We start from the raw sequence: 19913 nt of genomic DNA, 5'->3' as shown, positions 1-19913 counted from the left end.
ACTTATTAAATGAAAAATGTATGGATCCTTTGTAATAGTTTTTATACTTTCAGTAATTGGTATGTTCATGTTGGCGAACATCTTCATATGAGTATATTCACTTCAACATAATCTGTGGTAGTAAAATACTGACAATAATCTAAAATTGGAAAAACATGAAACTTCTTAATTAAACTATGCTACATCCTTATAATGGTATGCTATGTGTCCATTTTACATTGAAAAAAAGCAAAGTACAGAATGGAGTGTACAGAGGTTTGCTAGAAAATTGTGTGTGTGTGTGTGTGTGTGTGTGTGTGTGTTTTAGAAATAGTTGTTCCTGTGAATGAACTGTAGTTCTAAAGGATAAATGAGGAAGGAAGACTTACTTTTACCACATAGTATTTATATTATGTAAAATGTTTCTGGTTTGCATGGATAATAGTCACCCTCTAACTCCTACCACTATAATCTATTGTAGTGGTTTAACTTTAAAGGCCATACAAAGAACAAAGGAACAATTAGAAGTACAAGGAAGAGAAGCCTTTTCTGATGATTACCCTAAACCTCATCTATACCAAATACCAAAAATGTCCTTCCCTCAACCTTTTTCTTTGCAGAAGGCACATAGTGGGTATATGCAATTGCGTTTGTGACAACAAGGTGGCAGTGGTTCCACTGTCCTCATTTCACAAATGCCTTAAGTGTCAAAAGCATGAAAGTTACTAGAGGATTTGCTTTTGATTGGCTGAGCCGCCAACAGAAAGGCTGGCTTTCTTGGGCGTGAGAGAACAAGACTAAGGCACAGAAACAGCTCCTGAGAGAAGAGATATTTTGGAATCATTACAGGTTGTATCAAGACTGAGCTATCAGGATGGAGAAGAGGCTGGAATGTGCATTCATAGTCTTGTGGCTTCAGCTTGGCTGTAAGTTGGAGGTTAAGAGATGAGAACCATAAGTGCACATTTATCTAAAGCTGGGGAGAAGAGATACGAGTCTCAGCTCATCCCAGATTTCTTGCTCAAATTTTTCAAAACTGCTGAATTAAAAGCTTTGTCTCATTTCTGATATTGTTTTCCTGAACAGGGATGAGTGGAGAAGACCAGGTGGAGCAGAGTCCTCAGACCCGGAAGGTCCAGGAGGGAGACGGTGTCAGCCTCATCTGCAGTTACACAGTCAGCAGCTTTAGAGGGCTGCAGTGGTATAAGCAGGATCCCGGGAAAGGTCCCGAACACCTGTTCATGCTGTACACAGTTGGAAAGAAACAGGAGAAAAAAAGACTAACAGCCATACTGTTACAGAAGGAAAGTTCTCTGCACATCACAGCCACTAAACCTGAAGATTCAGCCACTTACCTCTGTGCTGTGGAGACACAGTGCTCCCCAGGCACCTGCAGCCTGTACCAAAACCCTGCAGCTGGGGCTGTGGAATAAGAGCATCGCTTTCGTTTTTCCTCCTCGAAGAAGTATTTTACTTAGCACCCAAAACTTCTTTCTAAGTGGTCCTACAGAGAATGACCCCATGGCCACTTCAGCTTCTTTGCTGTCTTCAATTCTCTTTTCTTTCCCCCTTGCTCTACTTAGAAAATGCTTTTGTTTTTGTTTTTTTGTTTTTTGCTTTTTTTCCTCATGTAAGCAAGCTTGTAATATTTCATTGTATCATCTTTAAGTCTATAGTTTATGCCAGATTCTTTTGTTTGCCTACAGGGCTGACACTTTCTCAATAAAATGGCAGGAGAAGCATCTTGATATTTTTTCCAGATGTACGTCCTCTCCTTGAAGTGATGAGCAGAGAATCACCCAACTGCCTGAAGAAAGGAAAGATCATGTGGTTTTAAGAATGAAAAATGAGAAAGCAAAAAACTCTGTTAATATTGCAAAAATTGTCCTGTCACACATGGTGATCGTTCTGATCAAAACTGTTTGCCCTTTCTGTTACTTTATAAGCATATTTAAGCTATTCTCCTCCCTATATGTAAAATAACTTTACAAAAGCAGGTTGTTGGATTTGCCTAGGATCTGAATGAAGGCATTCGTGTGTTTAGTCACAAGAGGGGGCTGCCATATCTGTCAATAACACCCCCTAATTGTTTGGGGAAAGAATGGTTAGCTCACACTCAATGTTGAAGTTCTGCAGAAACTGTGACAAATGATACATTTTATTCTCTTTGTTATAAGCGGAACAATCTGCTCAAAGCTTCCAACATTCAACGATTCCTTGCCTTGTCCCGATTCATTATGAAAGGTCTTCTTTCCACTCAAAGTAGAATGACATAGAAGGAGGAAGACAGGAAGTGCAGCTTTCAAGCTTAATTTATTTTTGTCTATTGTTTTGTAGTAATAGACAAAAGTAGACTTTTTTTTTGGTGGGAAGGAAATTATTTACTCAACCTATTTCAGTTATCTTAAATTTGAGGATATAACAAGAAAAAGTTTTCAAGGCTACTCATTCCTCTTTTCACAGTGCTTTTCCTTTCCTTCCTCCTTTCTCTTCTCTGCCAGCCAACTCTTTGGGTGTGACCACTAGGCCCACAGAGAGAATGGAGAAAGGTGGGTTATGTACAGGGTTTCTGGAATGTAAGGACGAGAGCCATTCCAGGTTTCTCATTTCCTTTATACCAAGATATGAGTCTATAAATGCCTTCCTAGAGACACACAATCTCTAGATGCATTTTAGGAGACGGGGAAAAGGGAAAGCTGCCTTCTAAATCAGATTCCGACCTTAACCTTCCCAGTCACTTTGAGCACATCGCCCTCTGGATCTGACTTTCATTTGCTCTTTTTTGTCTTTAGATCAGCTTTTTCCATCATTTCATGACATATAAAATTTATAAAGAGAAAGCTGTTGAACTCCTCGGAGCATCAGGTCACCAATAACATCTATTCTTTCTCTTAGGCTGCGAAAAGGCAATGAGAAAAGGATTCTGGGTGGATGCTGTCTTTATTTTCCTCTTTGAGGCTCAGCCTCTTAAAATATGAAACTCATAAATGCTCTCAAGGGAACCCTTGGGATGAGAGTGGATTCCTGTTTCATATTTTTAAACTCATTCCAGAGACATGACTGAACCTGGGGAGATATATCAACTAAGGAGCTATCATCTCATTGGCTGACTCTAGGCCTGGGGATTCCCCAGAGTGACAGCTGCCAAGCGAGGGCCTGTGCTGGCAGCAATTCATCTGATGTGTCTGTTCCGTTATCTCCCTCGGCCCAGGTTTCAATGCAGAGGCTGAGCTATGGTCCCTGGACTCCAGTGTTTGCTTGAAATATTGGGTGATGGTTGAGGTGTCTGTGTTCCCGACCCTGGGTAATTCAGGAGTCTAAGAAAGGATGATGTATGAAACCATGGGAATCAGAAGAGAGACTTGCTACTTCCCTTGTCTCACTGTCCTGTACCCGAGACGCTTAGAGCAAGAGTTCAGAGTGCACCTGTATACTCTGTGAGGAAGTCACATCCTCAGTGTGAGGGGCTGCATCACATCCAGCATACCTACTAGGGCTGTCATAACAAGTACCACAGACTAGGTGACTTAAACAATAGAAATTTATTGCCTCATAGATATGGAGGCTGGAAGTCCGAAATCGAGGTGTTGGCAGGATTGGTTCCTTCTGAGGGCTGTGAGGGGCGGATCTGCTCCAGGCCTCTCTCCTTGGCTTGCAGAAGGCCATCTTCTCCCTGTGTCTCTTCACATCACCTTCCCTCCGTGCATGTCTCTGTATCCAAATTTCCTCTTTTATAAGAACACCAGACATACTGGGTTAAGGCTCATCCTAATGACCTCATTTTAATTTGGTTTCTTCGGTAAAGATCCTATCTACAAATAAAATCACATTCTGAGGTGCTGAGGGTTATGGCTTCAACATATTAATTTGAAGGGGACACAATTCAACCCATAACCCTCAGTGATCACAGAAGAGTTTTCACTGCCATAAAGAATTTCTTATATTTATTGAGTCCAAGGGAAAATGGGAGGGAGCAATGGAGTCCTGCCTCTTAACTAGTGAGTCTATAAAATTATAACCATATTTTGCTCTTTCAGTAGGGTGGAAATGAGAGAAAGTTGAAATAGGGGATAGGACTCAGAGAGGAAAGTCCTAGAAATACCGTATCTTGACCTTAAAAGTCTGGAGACAATTTATATTTCTTTCCCTCTTAGGAATTATATGTAATACTAAGACCATACAACCCAGCTCCTTGGATAGTGGCAAAGGACAAGAAGTGAACATGCCCTGCTCCCACTCCACTTTTGAAGCATATGAGTACAACACCCGGTATTGACAGTTTTATCACAGGGTCCACAGTATTTGATTAGAGGTTTGAAGAACAATGTGACCAATATAATGGCTTCTCTGCCCATAGCTGTGGACAGAAAATCCACTATCTTGATCCTGCCCCAAGTCATCCTGGAAGAGACCAGTGTGCATTATTTATTGCATCATGAGAGATGCACAGTGGGGCAGACTGGGCATACCTGTCTCTTTGATTCGAATAGCAATAACTTCCATTCAATGAGGACATTACACGAAAAGTTTAAGCTTAATGGAATAAGTTAGAAAAAAATAAGAATTAAAAAAAAATAAGGAAAAGTGTGTGAAATCAGGAACTGGATCGAAAAACTAAAAGAAGGGAAAAGGAGGAGCCTAGAAATGTGTCCTTTCTCCAGTCTAACATTCTCATCCTTGCTGAAGGTCAAATCTGAAGTTTATAAATTAAACATTATTCCTCTGAGAAATGTCTGGGTTCTCCCAATTTTTTCAACTACAGCACATGCATTTGAGATGTAAATGAATCTTGAAAGCTTGCTAGAAAGGAACAATTATATTAATATTTCTTATTTCAATTTTTTCCTTAGTTTGTTATATAGCCGTTAAGTTCTCTTTTTATGATTAAACAAGTTATAAGTTAATATTTAATTGTTTAATGTATTGAAATATTACTGTTAAAGTTTTAGTCAGTACATTTTGACTGTTTTGATTCATTTATATATATGTCCATAATAAGCATATTGTTTAAATCACACTTAATATAAAGTATTGTGATTTGATTAAGTCAGAAATCTTTGCAAGACAGAAAATTTAAGTCTTTTTAATCTTTTTCACAACTATATAGTTTATCTTAATATAGATCTACCATAATGTATTAAATGTTCGTATTGAAGAATATTTTCTTTTTAAACTTTTTTCCTGCTGCATACAATGTATGATTTTATAAATATTTTAATAAATGTATTTCTTAAGGAAAAATTTCCAGCCAAGTGGAATTTTTGGCATACAATAACAAATATCACCTGTAAATCTTTTATTGGTTTACGCTTCAGTTATTGGATAGTAGAGTAGCAATTTTTTGACATTATCACACACACTGAATATTAATATTATGATCCCATATTCTTTGCAAAGTGTGAGTTAAGGGAAGCTAGTCGTTAGGGGCTGACATGGCAAAAGGAGGGAGCAGTTATAGGAATCTGGAGAAAGCAGCTGCAACTGCATAGTAATAATTTAGATTTCTTCTTTTCCGATATAGATATTTATGTTACACACTTATCTTTATGCACTGATTTAGCTACATTCTACAAATTTAATATGTATTTTTTTTTTAATTGTGTTTATTTAGGAGGAGAGATAAGCATTTCTCTGGTAATGCTGGACTTGATCCCAAGTGGCAGTGTTTCCATTTCTGTCTCCCACTCTGCAAATCAGTGTCATTTGTATGCAACTTGTCTCTGATTGGCTGGGCCAACTCTATTTTTCCTATAGAAACATTTGAGCATATGAGATAGCAAAGCAGATCCTTTATCTCGTGACCCTTGTCAATACTGCAGACAAAAGAACAGTTCTCAGTGAAAGTGACAGAAAGAATGGACAAATTCCTGAGTCTACTCATCTTTTGGCTGTAGCTAGACTGTGAGTTAGAGGGATCTGCAAATGGGCAAAGAACAAGCAGACATCAGGACATTTCTCTCCAGGGAAGAGAGAGAAAGATAGGGAATTGTACCAGAGTGGGTTTCTGGGAGTTCCTGCGGAGATTAAAAAAGTAAACTTAAAAGTAATTTCCAAAGAATAATTAGCCACTAACCAGTCCCTCTCTCTCTCTATTTTCTTTCTGAACAGGCATGAGCAGTAAACAGGAGATGAATCAGAGTCCTGAAGTTCTGACTGTCCGAGAGGAAGACAGCTTGTTTCTCAACTGCAGTTATACCCATAGTGTCGTTTATTCCCTTCAGCGGTTTAGACAGGACCCTGGGAAAGGGCTCACATCTCTGTTAATTCAGTTAAACCAGAGAGAGCAAACAAGTGGAAGAATTAAAGCTTTCTTGTATAAAATGTCAAGACATAGTGCTTTATACATTGCAACTTCTCAGCTCGGTGACTCAGCCACCTACCTGTGTGCTGTGAGGCACAGCACACAACAGGCAGCTGTCACCAACACTCAAACTCTATGTCTGAGTGTCAGGACAGAGCTGATCGATTGTGCCGACTACACCAATCGTCAGGCCCGAGCTGATCGGGTCGCCTACTCCAAGTGTCAGCATTACTGCTGTTTGAGAAGGGAAGGTTCGCTGGTGAGAGGCCCAGTTGGAAGAAAGCACTAGAGGCTGACATGAGAATGAAATGGCTGGCACCAACTTTATTGTGCAGAGTGCACTTCTTTTGGGAAGTGCCGTCTCTTGCAGGGGGTACGCGGTATTGTGCTCAATTCTGCTCCCCTTTTCTGTGCTCCCCTTCTGCTCTCCAGGGGATCACATGGCTCTTCACATGGCAGTGTACAGTAGTGGCCTTCAGCCACACATGCATAATACAGTAAGCTGAATTATGTTTACATATTTTCTAAATCTGGGGTCCTATTCCTAGCCGCGAGCCTGGATCACAGTCAGACCTTGCACCAGCCAGACTTTGGGCCAGTCAGGCCTTGGATCAGCCAGGCCTTGGGCCTGCCAGGCCTGGTGCTCACACTGAGGCTCCAACCACATATCCCATCTTGAAGTTGAGAAACCTTTCTCCATGAAGGGGGTTTTTTGAAACTGACTCTCACTCCAGATAGAAGCAATTAAATATACAAAACCCATTATGATGATCTGAACTAAATAATGAATTATTTGATTTTTAGATTTTTATCGACATCAAATTAAATAATAGCTGTATTGAGATTCACATGCCAAGCAGTTCACTCTTCTACAGTGAACAATTAAGTGGCATTTAGTACAGTCACAATGTCGTGCAAACTCCACCTCTAACTAGTTTCAAAGCCACCCTGAAAAGAAACCGTGTATTCATTAAACAGTTACCCTTCTCTCCTCCTCTAGCCCCTGGCAACCACCAACCTGCCTTCTGTCTCTATGGATTTACTGACTCTGTGTATTTCATATAAATGGAATTATACAATATATGGCCTTTTGTGTATGGCTTCTTTCACTCAGCATAATGTTTTGGAGGTTTGTCCCACTCAGGGTCAACTGGAGAAAGGCAAATATTTGCTCCTAACCAATCACATAGGATGCCCAACTTCTAGTTAGCTTTCTCACGTCTTCCCCATTTTTTCTTCTATTTTGTCAGTTTTACTGATCTTTTTTAAGAACCAGTTCTTGGTTTCATTGGTTTCTTCTATCGCTTTTTTATTGTCAATTTCATCGACTTCTGGCTTTGTCTTTATCATTTTCCTCCTTATGCTTGTTGTAGATTAATTTTTCTCTGCTTTTTCTAGGTTCTTGAGGTAGATGCTTACATCCACACTTACATAACAAGTCTTTGTTTCCATAAAGGCACAGTGGTCTATTGTCAGCAATTTCTAGTATGTTCCACCTCTCTAACTTATTCCAGTACTCTTTTGTTGTTTTATTACCCACCGTTGTCATATCTGTGCACTCAACTCTATAGAACCTGGATTCTTTATCTTTGCTGGAGGTTGCCTTATGTTCTTCCTTTGGTCGGAAACGGCCTTGCCCAATCGTATTTATTAATATTTTTTCTTAACTTCTGCTTATTGGTCACAAAAACTTTTACATTTATGGGAATAATATAAAACTCATAATACACCTGCACAATGAGAACATTAATAACTGTGTTAGGCAGAATTCTAAAATGGTTCCCAAAATTTAGGATGATGGATGTCACTCCTGTGATTTAGTTACCTTATAGGCAAAGGGGAAAGAATTTTGCAGATGTAATTAAAGTGTCTAATCAGTTTGAGTTTGAGTTAATCAAAGGGGAGGTTGATGGGCCTGATCTAATCAGGTGGGCTCTTTAAAAGAGCACGTAGGCTTTCCTTGAGATCAGAGGGATTCTTCTGCTGGTCTCAAGGAAGCAAGCTGCTGTGAGTTCTACAGTTGCAAGGAAATGAATTCGGCCAGCAACATGTTTGGAAGAAGGCCTCCAGACAAAACAGCAGTCTTAGTTGACTCTATGATAGCAGCCTTGTGGGATTCAGGTTAGCTGTACTCAGACTTATGACCTACAGAAATTGAGATAAATGGATATTGTTCTAAGTCACAAGGTTTGTGGTAATTTGTTACACAGCAATAGAAAACTAATAAAGACTAAACTGGCTAATGAGTGTCATCAGTTCATACTATTTAAAAGCTGTGACAGCATAAGAAAACTTGAAATGTAATGAAATTTTACAACACATAGTAACATTTCCCAAAATTTGACTGTGAATTAAAAAAAAAAAACAAATTTAATCAACCACGTTAAAAGTAAAGACCGAATTATCTTTCTTTTCTTTTTATAGGACGTATTACAAATGTATTGTCATGTGAAGACACTATTTAAAAGTATGAAGCAAAAAAATATAGAAATAAACAGTAATATACAAGTGTGTATAAAAAAATACATAGTATTTTAATAAGCAATAAAATAAATAATAAAATATTATGTAACTTTCTAAATTTTATGATGTCTGTGATATGTTTTTTAAAATTTGTTATTTGTTGTGATTTTATTTCTCATTCTAAAAATTACTTTATATCTAATTTTTTTATTCATAATTTTGTGTTCTTTTAAAAATCTCCCATAAGTTTCAGGGCCTATAAAACATAAGTCCTCCTCTATATGTAATAATATTTAACCACTAACATGGTTGAATATTAAATTTCAACCATAAGAGGGCAAGTAGAATGTGGAGAAGGTTCACATAAATTGTGACTATCTCCTTATCTCTCCATTTGGCCCCTAGAGGGCGTTGTTGCCTAAATCGGAAATGGTTTTTCTTGAAGGATCAGAATGAGCTCACAAAAACCTTCCTTCCCTACAGCCTAAAAGAGTGTTCTGAGTGCATTTTTTTAAAAAGAGAATGACATGTAAAGAATCTCAGGTGCCAGAGGCAGGCACTTGTGTTAAGAGAGCATCTCTTCCTAACAGTCCCTACGACGTCTCTGAGAAGAAGAAATTTAATCCCCTGTCATTTCTTCTCTGGCTCAGTGCAACTTGGGCTCAAGTGCCCTAGGCATCAGATGTTTTTGTTTGTGGGCAGTCTCTCAGCAAGGAGCTCTGGGCTTCTTCACTCCTGGGCCATGACCTTCGTGTTCACCTTGATGTTTGGGGTATACCTGTTCCTGATTAACATTCCATTTTACTCCCTTGTCCACATATGGAAAACTGATTCTTTCTGATTTGACTCTGAATAGAGAGGCTTTTTTTTAGCTGAGTTCACTGATACGTCATTGATGTTTCAGGAGGAACAGGAATCTAGTCAGTGACCCAGCCTGACCACCATATCGCCGTCTCTGCAGGAGTCCCTCTGGAGCTAAGATGTAATTATATTTCTTGTTCTTATCGTATCTCTTCTGGTATGTGCAACACCTCAACCAAGAACTCCAGCTTCTTCTGAAGTACGTTTCTGGATAGAGCCTTGTTTCAGGCATCAAAGGTTTTGAGGCTGAATTTAGGAAGAATGAAACTTTCCACCTGTGGAAACATTCAGCCCATTGGTGCGACTTGGCTGAGTACTTCTGTGCTCTGAGTGACACAGTGACTGAGATTGTAGGGGAACTGAACACAAACTGCCTATAGCTTAAAAGACTCTGAGTCTCAGCTGGGTTATTTTCCAGAAGTGAACACGTTTTGCAAAGGTGAACCCAACAGAAAACACAGAATCCTGGGGAGTGTTTAGTTCCCAGAAGATCTTGGTTTTTCTTTTTTCCTTTCCGTTTTGCAAAGCAAAGTCCTGTTTTGCGAAATGCAGCATTTTTATCCTCCAGAGTCAAAATTCTAGAGGGAATGAGGCTATGGGATTTCAACAAGCTGGAGTAAGTTATTTGCTTCCCTGTATTAGAAATAGTAACGGTAATGTAGGCTGGAGGCAAGAGAGCTAAAATGTTAAATCAAGCTACTGTTCAGGGACTGAAATATGCTGATCAGCCATGCATCCAGGCTGCTAGGACACCTGCAGAACAAAGGAAGATTTCTGCTGGGATTGCTAACAACTCATTCCCCACACCTGTGAAGGCGAAACAGGAACAACACAGTCTTGAAGTGGCTGCCCTATGCAAATAAAATCATTAATTCCCTATGGCTAAAACATAGGGAACCTATGGATTAAAGGCTGGGAACTGCCAACAGGCCTTTCACCCTGCATGCTTTTCCTCTTCCCCCTCCTCATCGTATGTCCATATCAAAGGAAGTGGGTAAACAAAATCTTTAAACTATAACTCACAGGAACTAAAGAATGATTCATAAATGATTACACACACACACACACACACTCAGGGCTTTTCCCCCTCATCATAGGTTTTTGTCTTTGTTTTCTCTAATCTTTGCTTTTCCCCTACTTTAAACTTTCCTTTTGATCCAAACTTTGGCTTTTGTGTTGAATTCTTTCTATACTCTTTTCCAAAGAACCACTTTTTCTCTCAGTGGAGGGCTTGGTCTCCCTTCAACTCCAGGAAATTTGCCCTGTCCTGCATCAATGAGCTAAGATGGCTTAAGGCTGGCCATGTGAGTTAGCATAAGGCAAATCAGAGAATTGCTTTACAGTGTTCATCTGTAAAGCAATCAGAAAACCCAGAGTAATTGCTTATTTCAAACTGTTTTATCTCCAGACTATTTTACTAGTAAACTAAGAGGCCTCTTTCCTCAAAGGGCTTCAGCTCTTTGAGCAAAGTATTTGAGGTGGGGGAACTTAATTAAACGTGGCACTTAAGGATGTGAACAAGGCGACTTTTCCAAAAACAAAGGTGTGCGAAGGAAATACCCAGCACTCCCCAGTAATAATCATTCTAAATTAAACACAATAGCATGCCAAAATTCCACGTGGAATCCTGGGGTTCTGAGTGACCAACCCGCCCTTTCTTTATTAGACCCATCCAGGCTTCCTCTCTCCTCTTTTTCTTCCTTCTAGGTCAATTTCTCTAATGCCCACTGAATGCCCATAATAATTAATGATTCCTTAATCAGCTTTATTTATTTTTCTACACTATTTCTTACAGTACCGTTAGTAAACATTTGTAACATTCTTGAACATTTTATCTGATCTTCAGTGTCTGCAGATCACTTCCTTTTCTACAACAGTGAAAATACAGAGGTCCTCATTTTCATTGCTTTTACCTCCAAATTCATCTATAGAAGATTATTATTTACAGCGTCTGAGACAAGGGCACAAACTAAAATTATTTTCATGCTTAACAACATTTACTTTTCTTTTAAAATAATCTACTCAAGCTAAAAAAGCAAAATACAAATAATAAATAATGATCAACTATTTTAATTAAATGTATTCAAAACTAAAGTTTTACTTAAAATTTATTTTAAAACTTACTTATAGATATTTTCTAAAAATAAAACTATTCACCACGTTATTGGTCCAAAGTCTGTGACCCTCAGGTAACTAATTCATAGGTAAGTAACAATCTTTTTGTCAGAAGGCTAGCCTGTTATTTAGACGTTAAAATGTGGATGTTCTTTCTTTGATCCTCCTCAGGCTGTAATTAGCATAAATACCGGAGAAGGCCACTCCCTTTCCTTCTCACACTCTTTACCACATCCAGAATTATTAGAAAATGTCCCCCAAGTAACAGAATAAGGATCTTTCTTTTCCCCTCTCTCCACCACTCTCCAGCTCAGTCTGGATGGGGGCGAGGCTGCGGGGCGGGGCTTTCTGTCACAGCCAGGGCAGGGTTTGTTGGGTGAGGCTGATTGGTTGCAGAGCACGAACAGGTCCAGAACGCTGTCATGCCACTCACCATCCCAGGGTATAGTTAAACGTATCTTAGGGTGAAAATGTCCCTAGCAAAAAGGCAAAGCATCATGAAGAGGCTGCTGGGCACTGTGCTGGGACTTCTGTGCACCCAGATTTGCTGTGAGTTGGGACTGTCTCAGGCGGGAATCCGAAAGGCGTGTTGTTGAGGGAGGGGAGGAAAGTCACTGATGAGCCTGACAGACTGTCTATCCCCATAATTTATGAGGGCATTTTTTGAGGGGGCGGGGGGTGTTGTAGTGACCATCACTTGTGACTGTTTCTACGTTTCTCATCAGGTGTGAGAGGGGTGCAGGTGGAGCAGGGTCCCCCAGCCCAGAGTCTCCAGGAGGGAGCCAGTTCCACGCTGTGGTGCAAATTTTCCACCTCTGTGGACAACGTGCAGTGGTTTCGCCAAAATCCTGGGGGCCACCTCGTCAACCTGTTTTACATTCCTTCAGGGACAAAGCAGAATGGAAGATTAAACGCCACAACAGACATTAAAAATCGCCACAGCTCATTGATTATTTCCTCTTCCCAGACCACAGACTCAGCCATTTATTTCTGTGCTGTGGAGCCACAGTGCTCCTCAGACACCTGCAGCCTGTACACAAACCCTCAGCTGGGCTCAGCTCTTCCTCCAACCACAATCACATCACGAAATCACCACACAGCATTTGCATAGCTTAACATTCCTAAGCCATATCAGTAGGATTTTAAGCACTGATACTTTGGGCCTTACAGGTTTGGGAATTTGGTGGATCTTCCTTTCTCAATCTACACCCCTTTCTGCACTATAAACCTCTAATCTGGAACTAGCAGAGTAGCTGATAAGAAGGCAGAATTAATATAAATATTCAAGCCACAGTATGCTGGACTCCAAAAGAGTAAAATGTGAAAGGAATAAAAAGAAGAGAAAAGTTACTCCAATAAAGGTGTTATCGCACAATGATCTAGCTTAGTGGGTGTCTCAAAAATGTTCAGGTCAGCCTCACCACAGTGTGTCCTAAGACAATTGCAAATAGTCCATCCTACTAGTGCAGCAAAGCAAACAAGAAAAGCTTGCTGAATGTTCATATACTGACAAATCTCTGGGAAACAACTTTAAAATGTATATCCCATTCAACTGAGTCCCATTTATGTTCTCAAGGCTTGCTTTATGTCCTAGGATACGGTCTATTCTCCAGCTGTTATCATTGGATAATCTTATTTCTCCCTTCAAGTCTATCTGTTTTTGCTTCATGTATTTTGGTGTTTCTAGTTTGGTACATATATGTTTATAAGTGTTATATCTTCCTGATGAGTTGGCCCCTTTGTCATTATCAAATCCTTCTTTATTTCTAATAACATTTTTTTGCTTTAAAGTTTATCTTGTCTCGTAGTATAGCAACTCTAGCTCTCTTATGTTTGCTGTTTGCATAACTTTTTCCATCCTTTTAGTTTTAACCTATTTTTATCTTTAAATTGAAAGGGTATTTTTTTTTAGATAAAATATAATTGTATGTCAGTTTTTAAATTAGTTTGATAATCACTGTTTTTTATTAAATTGTATAATCCATTCACATAATGTTCTTATTGATATAGTTGGATTTACATCTGTCATTTTAATTTTCTTTTCTGTATGTTCCATGGCTTTTTGTTACTGTTCTTCCTTGACTGATTTTTTAGCATTAAGTGAATATTTTCTAGTGTAATATTTTTATTCCTTTAATTATTTTTCGCTCTGTTTTTCAGTAATTTTCTTAGTAGTTTCTTTTGGGATTATGTACATCTTAATTCATTAGTATCTACTTTAGAATTATGCTAACTTAATCACTGTGAGATATAGAAAAGTTATCCTACATAGTTCTATTTCCTCTTCCTCCTTTTTTGTACTATAATTCATATTATATCTGTTATAAACCACGAAGTCATTTTTATAATTATTACTTTATATCTTTATAACTTCGTGTCTTTTAAAAAGATGGGAGGAAAAATGAAAGCAAATAGGTATTTATGGGATTTGTTGTATTAACATCCTTCTATATCATTTCTGGTTCTCTTCATTCATTCGTATGGATTCAAGTTATCATCTGGTATCATTTTTTTTGCTCCAATGCAGTTTTGCAACTACCTTCCTCCTTTGCGCTTTTAGTGTCAAATATGTTACATTTCTATATGTGATAGGCATAGTAATACAATAATACATAAATCTTTTTATATAACTGCTCTTTATTCCATTAAGAAAATAAAGTAGAATAAATAAGCAATTACACTGTGTTTTATAATTACCTGAATAATTATTTCTAATGGTGTACTGTGTGTGTGTGTGTGTGTGTGTGTGAGCGTGCAAGCACACACAGACACACATGCACATGCAGATTCCTGTCTGGGGTTATCTGCTTTCAGCCAAAAGAACTTCCTTATTATTTCTTGTAAGGTAGATCTGAGAGCAATGAATTATCTCAGTTTGTAATTATCTGGGAATGTATTTTATTACCTTAATTTTTCAAAGATATTTTTGTCAAATATAGGATTTTTCATAGATAATATTTTTTCTTTCTGTATTTTACTTTGAATACAGTGCCTTCTAGATCCATTGTTTTTTTTATTGAGAAGTCACATTTTAATTTTGTTAGAATTACCTTGTATGTAAAGATTTGTTTTCCTCTTTTTACTTTCAAGATTTTCTGTTTATCTTTCAACATTTTTACTATGTGTCTAGGTATGAATCTCTGAATTTATCCTACATAGACTTATTGAGCATCTGAAATGAATAGATGGTTTTTGTTTTGTTTTGTTTTGTTTCAAATTGGGGTAGCGCTCAGCCATGTTTTCTTCAAATATTTTTTCTGCTACTTTCTCTTTCTCCTTCCCTTCTGGTACTCCCATTATGCATGTGTTTGTGTTCTTAATGGTGGCCCATATTTCCTTGAGTCTGTGTTCATTTTTCTTCATTCTTTTTCACTCTTTGCTTTACATATTGCATAATCTCCATAGATCTACCTTCGAGTTCACTAATTCTTTATTCTGGGAGCTCAAATCAACTATGGAGCCCATTTAGTGAATTTTTCATTTTGGTTATTATACTTTCCAACTCCAGAATTTCCATTTTGTTCCTTTTCAAAACAAGTTCTACCCCTCTATAGATATTCTCTATTTGATGAGATGCTGTCAACATACCTTCTTCTTTAAGTATATTTTTTTAGTTTTTAAAAACATATTTAAACTAACTACTTTGAAATCTTTATCTGCTAAGTCCAATATCTAAATGCTTTCAATAGCAGTTTCTATTGCCCATATTTTTCTGTGTAAGGAAGGGTCGTACTTTCCTGTTTCTTTTCATGTCTCATAATTTTTGTTGAAACTGAACATTTGAGACAACATTTTGTATATAGCTTCCTATGGCTGCTGTTATAAGTAAAATTGTACCCCTTCCCCGCCACCAATTTATATGTTGAAGTCCCAACTCCTAGTATCTCAGAATGTGACCTTCTTTAGAAATAAGATCATTGCAAATGTAATTACTTAAGATTAGGTCATTAGGATGTCTTTATAAAAAGAAAAACATTTGACACAGAGACAGACACACAGGGAGAACATGAAGATAAAGGCAGGGATTGGAGTGATGTTTCTACAAGCCAAGGAACACAAAAGATTGCCACCAAACCATTGGAAACTGAGCAAGGGAAATGGAACAGATTCTTTCTTGCAGCCCTCAGAAGGAATCAACTTTGCCGATACCTTTATCTTGGACTTCTAGCCTTCAAAACTGTGAGACAATAAACTTCTGTTATTTTAGCTTCCTAATTTGTGGTACTTTATTACAGCCATTAGAGCAAATTAATAAAGCTGCTGTAATGAATGATCACATACTTGGTCACTTAAAACAAAACAAATTTGTTCTCTTATGGTTCTGGATGCAATAAGTCTGAAATTAATTTCACTGGCTATGGTCAAGGTCTTGGCTGATTCCTTTTAGAGGCTCTAGGGGAGAATCCTTTTTTTTTTTCCTGGCCTTTTCTAGTTTCTGAAGACCACCTGAATTCTTTGGCTTATGGCTCATTCGTGAATCACTCTAACCTCATGCTTCCATCACCATATATCCCTCCTCTTTTGGAGTTAAATATCCTTTTGCTTCCATCTCATAATGTAACAGGGTGAAATGCTTCTCTCCCTGACTCTATCTTAACTCCAGGCTGCATTTCTATAGATTGACTGGAGGAGTTCTGTCTGAGTCTTTAGTAACTTCTGATCTGACCAGCTGGGAACCGAGAGATTTGAAGATTTTCCTGTTCTTCCTTGGATCTCACCTCTTGCCTCTCCCCTTCTTCCTCCCCTGGAATATAGAATGCAGAAACTTGGGGTGCTCTTAAGGTGGATTTGAGAAAACTAGAAATCTCCCACCCTCTTGTTATGGCACTATTTTGATAAATAAAACCTTTCCTTGTCCCAAAATCTGATCTATTGAATATTAAGTATTTGATGAGCCAAGTACATGGGCCTTGTGACTGCAACAATAAGGATTCTTATGATTATATTTAGGGCTTTCCCAGATAATCCAAAGTAATTCATCTCAAGATCCTTACATTAATCTATATCCAAGTACTTTTTGCTATATAAAGTCACATTTTCAGATTCCAGGCATTAAGACCTGGATATCTTTGGGAACCAAGGTTTCATACGGGACCTCAACAAAATCTCCTTCTATCTGAATAAATCGTTGGTTCCGGAAGAAGTCTTAGCCACTTATTTCAGTGCTGTGATTGATCCAATGGTTGTTGAACATACTTTTAAGAAGCTGTAGAAAATTGTTCAGTGCAATGTCTCTATATGGCCACAAAGGGGCAGTGCTGCGTTGGAGAAGATTAATCTTGGCCCCACACACGTTTAAGTAGCTAGAAATTATCCTTTAAAAAATCTAGTAAATTATTATCTCCTACTTTGCTTCAATTTATATCTATCAATCATCTATGTATGTATCTATGTATTCATCCATCTACCTAAATAGTATCTGTGTTTATTCTAATCTAATAGGTTTGAAAAACATGGTTTTGGAAATCAACATTTCTTTGAATAATACACGTTGTCTTTCAAAGTCAGGATCACATTATCTTCTCTAGTATAAATTTCTAATGTTTCTACACTTGCACAATCCAACCTCCAGTCACATTAGTGTATGCCTAGTATTCTCTCATCCTGTTCTTTTTACTGGGAAATCTACTAATGGTGTAAACCTCAGTTCAAGCATCTCCTCCATTGGAACCCGTCTCTGACTGAGCCCAGAAGCACAGTTTCTTAGTCTTCTCTTTGCCACATCATATAGATACACAGTTCTCTTTGGTAGGTTTTGTCAGGCTATATTTGAGTATTGGAACTAGGTTGATTGACGATTGGGACTATGTCTCTTTCATGAATGAGACTCAAGTATTGCACCTTTAGCAGGCACTTAGTAGGCCCTCAGTAAATATATATTCAAGATATGCATTAATGAATAAATGAAAAAAATATATAAAAATTCAACAAACGATTAAAGAAAAGTCCTCTGAAAATACTGGAGTAGAATGAATTGGGTTGTAGATTAAGGAATGAGGACTCTTACCATTGTGGCCTGTTGGACTGTGATGATTTTTTTGTTTTTATTATTGAATTTGAGATGATACAAAAGACAAATAATAAAGTTCTTTCTGTGCTTCAGAAAAAATGTGCTCCTTATTTCTTTAAACTTCTGTTGTTTATAATGCAGATCAACCCTACTTTTAAGACTGTTTTAGAATTTATCTTCAAATTTTCTCTGTATACGCTACTGTGTTAACATCAGAAGCCTAATTGACTATTTATATTTTCATATTTCAAGCATGAGGATAAAATGTGAAGAAAATATTAAATGTTTATTCAAATTTACAATGAAAACTACCCAAAATGCTGCATTCTTAGATGATCATGGCCTTATACCTTCTGATGTCTGCAGAACTTTTTCTATCTTCTCTTATCCATTTGGAGATCAAAGCTCCTCCAGGATAGATCATTCTAGTTCTTGCCAATTTCTTTTCCTCAGGCATATTCTTAATATTTAATTCACCTGATTTATAGTTTAGAAGAAATTTTTTTAATTGTATTTAATTGATTTAATTATCTTCTATCATTTCTTAGGATTATGTAAAATAGAAACACATCTGAAAGATTGTAATAAAATTTTAAGTTTCCTGAGGATAAAGGGACCATACATTCTCCATATATTCTGATCTGTGACCTTAGCTTATAATGGGATATTATGCCACTTTCGTGTCCTCAAAATTTTCAATTAGCATTTGTAATAAAAAAGAAATGCCCTTATACATGCTGATCTTGAGGCTTCATGGGAGTCTCTCTCTTCCCTGTTGTAAAATATTGTAATCTCCAGTCACATATCAAGTTGTCCTAGCACACAATTTTTAACATTCTAGGAGGTCTGAGGAAAAAGAAGAGGGGGATTGGGAGAGAGAATTTCTAAACTTATCCTTGACTATACATAAGGAGGGGATTTCCAATTCCCAATGAAAATATTTTTAGCAATTCTAAGTTAGGAGAAATGAGGAAGTCCTTTCTTCTACAGAAATAGCTTTAAGCACTTGTTAAGGGGCGGGGCCTGTTGAAAGAATTAAAACAGGTGTGAATTTCAAGTCTTAGTTCCAGCTGGCTGAGAAGACCAGAGGACCACTTGAACTGTCACTGACCTTTGGAGCCAGGAAATGGACAAGATCCTGGGAGCATCATTAATTCTATGGCTTCAACTAGGCTGTGAGTTGTGGAAGAGAAACTCCTGGATACATTATTAATTTGGGGAAATGAGAAAATTGGAGTATGGGCAAACTCATGCAGGTAGAAATTTAAGAAGATAATGGAAATTTGGGGGCCTAATGACTTTTTGTCATCTTTTTAAGCAGGGGTGAGTGGCCAACAGAAGGAAAAAAGTGACGAGCAGCAAGTGAAACAGAGCCCTCGGTCTTTGATATTTCAGGAAGGAGAGATTTCAGTTCTGAACTGTACTTATGAGAACAGTGCATTTGACTACTTCCCGTGGTACCGACAATATGCTGGTAAAGGGCCTGAATTTTTGATAGCCATACGTTCAGTTAAGAATGAAATGGAAGATGGAAGATTCAAAGTTTTGTTCAGCAAAAACGCCAGACTCTTCTCATTGTACATCAGGGCCTCCCAGCCTGGAGACTCAGCCACCTACTTCTGTGCAGCAAGTGCACACTGCTCTCCAGGCACCTGCAACCTGTACCCAAACCTGCAATCGGGGCTGCAGCCAAACCCTGCTATGTAGATGAAATAATCAAACATACACAAAAAAATCTGTTTGGCCACAAAAGAAGTCTTAGTACATAAAAAAGGCTTAGTACAAAGGACTGATAGAATTGATTTAGAAAATCAATTGCAGAAAGAGGTCTAAAAACTCCTAAATATTTGGAATTTAAACAGTAACCTTTAAAATAACTTGTAGGTCAAAGAAGCAATCACAATTGCTATTAGAAAATATTTTTAAAGAAAATATATGAAGCCATATACATATAGATACATAGAAGAAAATTTATCATTTAAAATACCTATATTACTAAAGAAGAAAGGTTGAAAAACTGATCAACAGTTTCAATAAAAGAAGGTAGAAAAAGAACAAATTAAACCCAATGTAAGCTAAAAGAAGGAAATAATAAAAAAGTGAAGTTGTTGAAATACAAAATAACAATAGAGATAATCAATAAATTACAAAGTTAATTTTCTTAAGATGATTAATAAAACTCAT

The 19913-nt window shown here is 37.7% G+C and overlaps 3 gene segments (V, D, J or C); all 3 read left to right on the top strand.

Moving 5' to 3' along the window:
• The first annotated feature begins 752 nt into the window (after positions 1–752).
• Positions 753–1412, top strand: LOC120613929 (T cell receptor alpha variable 20-like). The segment is given in 2 exon segments: positions 753–905; positions 1066–1412. Coding segments are annotated over 2 exon segments (399 nt in total).
• A 10692-nt stretch (positions 1413–12104) lies between these two features.
• On the top strand, positions 12105–13440 carry LOC120613922 (T cell receptor alpha variable 22-like). The segment is given in 2 exon segments: positions 12105–12268; positions 12445–13440. Coding segments are annotated over 2 exon segments (465 nt in total).
• Positions 13441–18599: 5159 nt separating this feature from the next.
• On the top strand, positions 18600–19436 carry LOC120613920 (T cell receptor alpha variable 23/delta variable 6-like). The segment is given in 2 exon segments: positions 18600–18904; positions 19051–19436. Coding segments are annotated over 2 exon segments (435 nt in total).
• The last annotated feature ends 477 nt before the right edge of the window (positions 19437–19913 follow it).

Source organism: Pteropus medius, unplaced genomic scaffold (assembly GCF_902729225.1).
Source record: "Pteropus medius unplaced genomic scaffold, Ma_sr-lr_union100, whole genome shotgun sequence".
Taxonomy (NCBI): domain Eukaryota; kingdom Metazoa; phylum Chordata; class Mammalia; order Chiroptera; family Pteropodidae; genus Pteropus; species Pteropus medius.
This window is presented reverse-complemented; position numbering and strand designations above follow the sequence as displayed.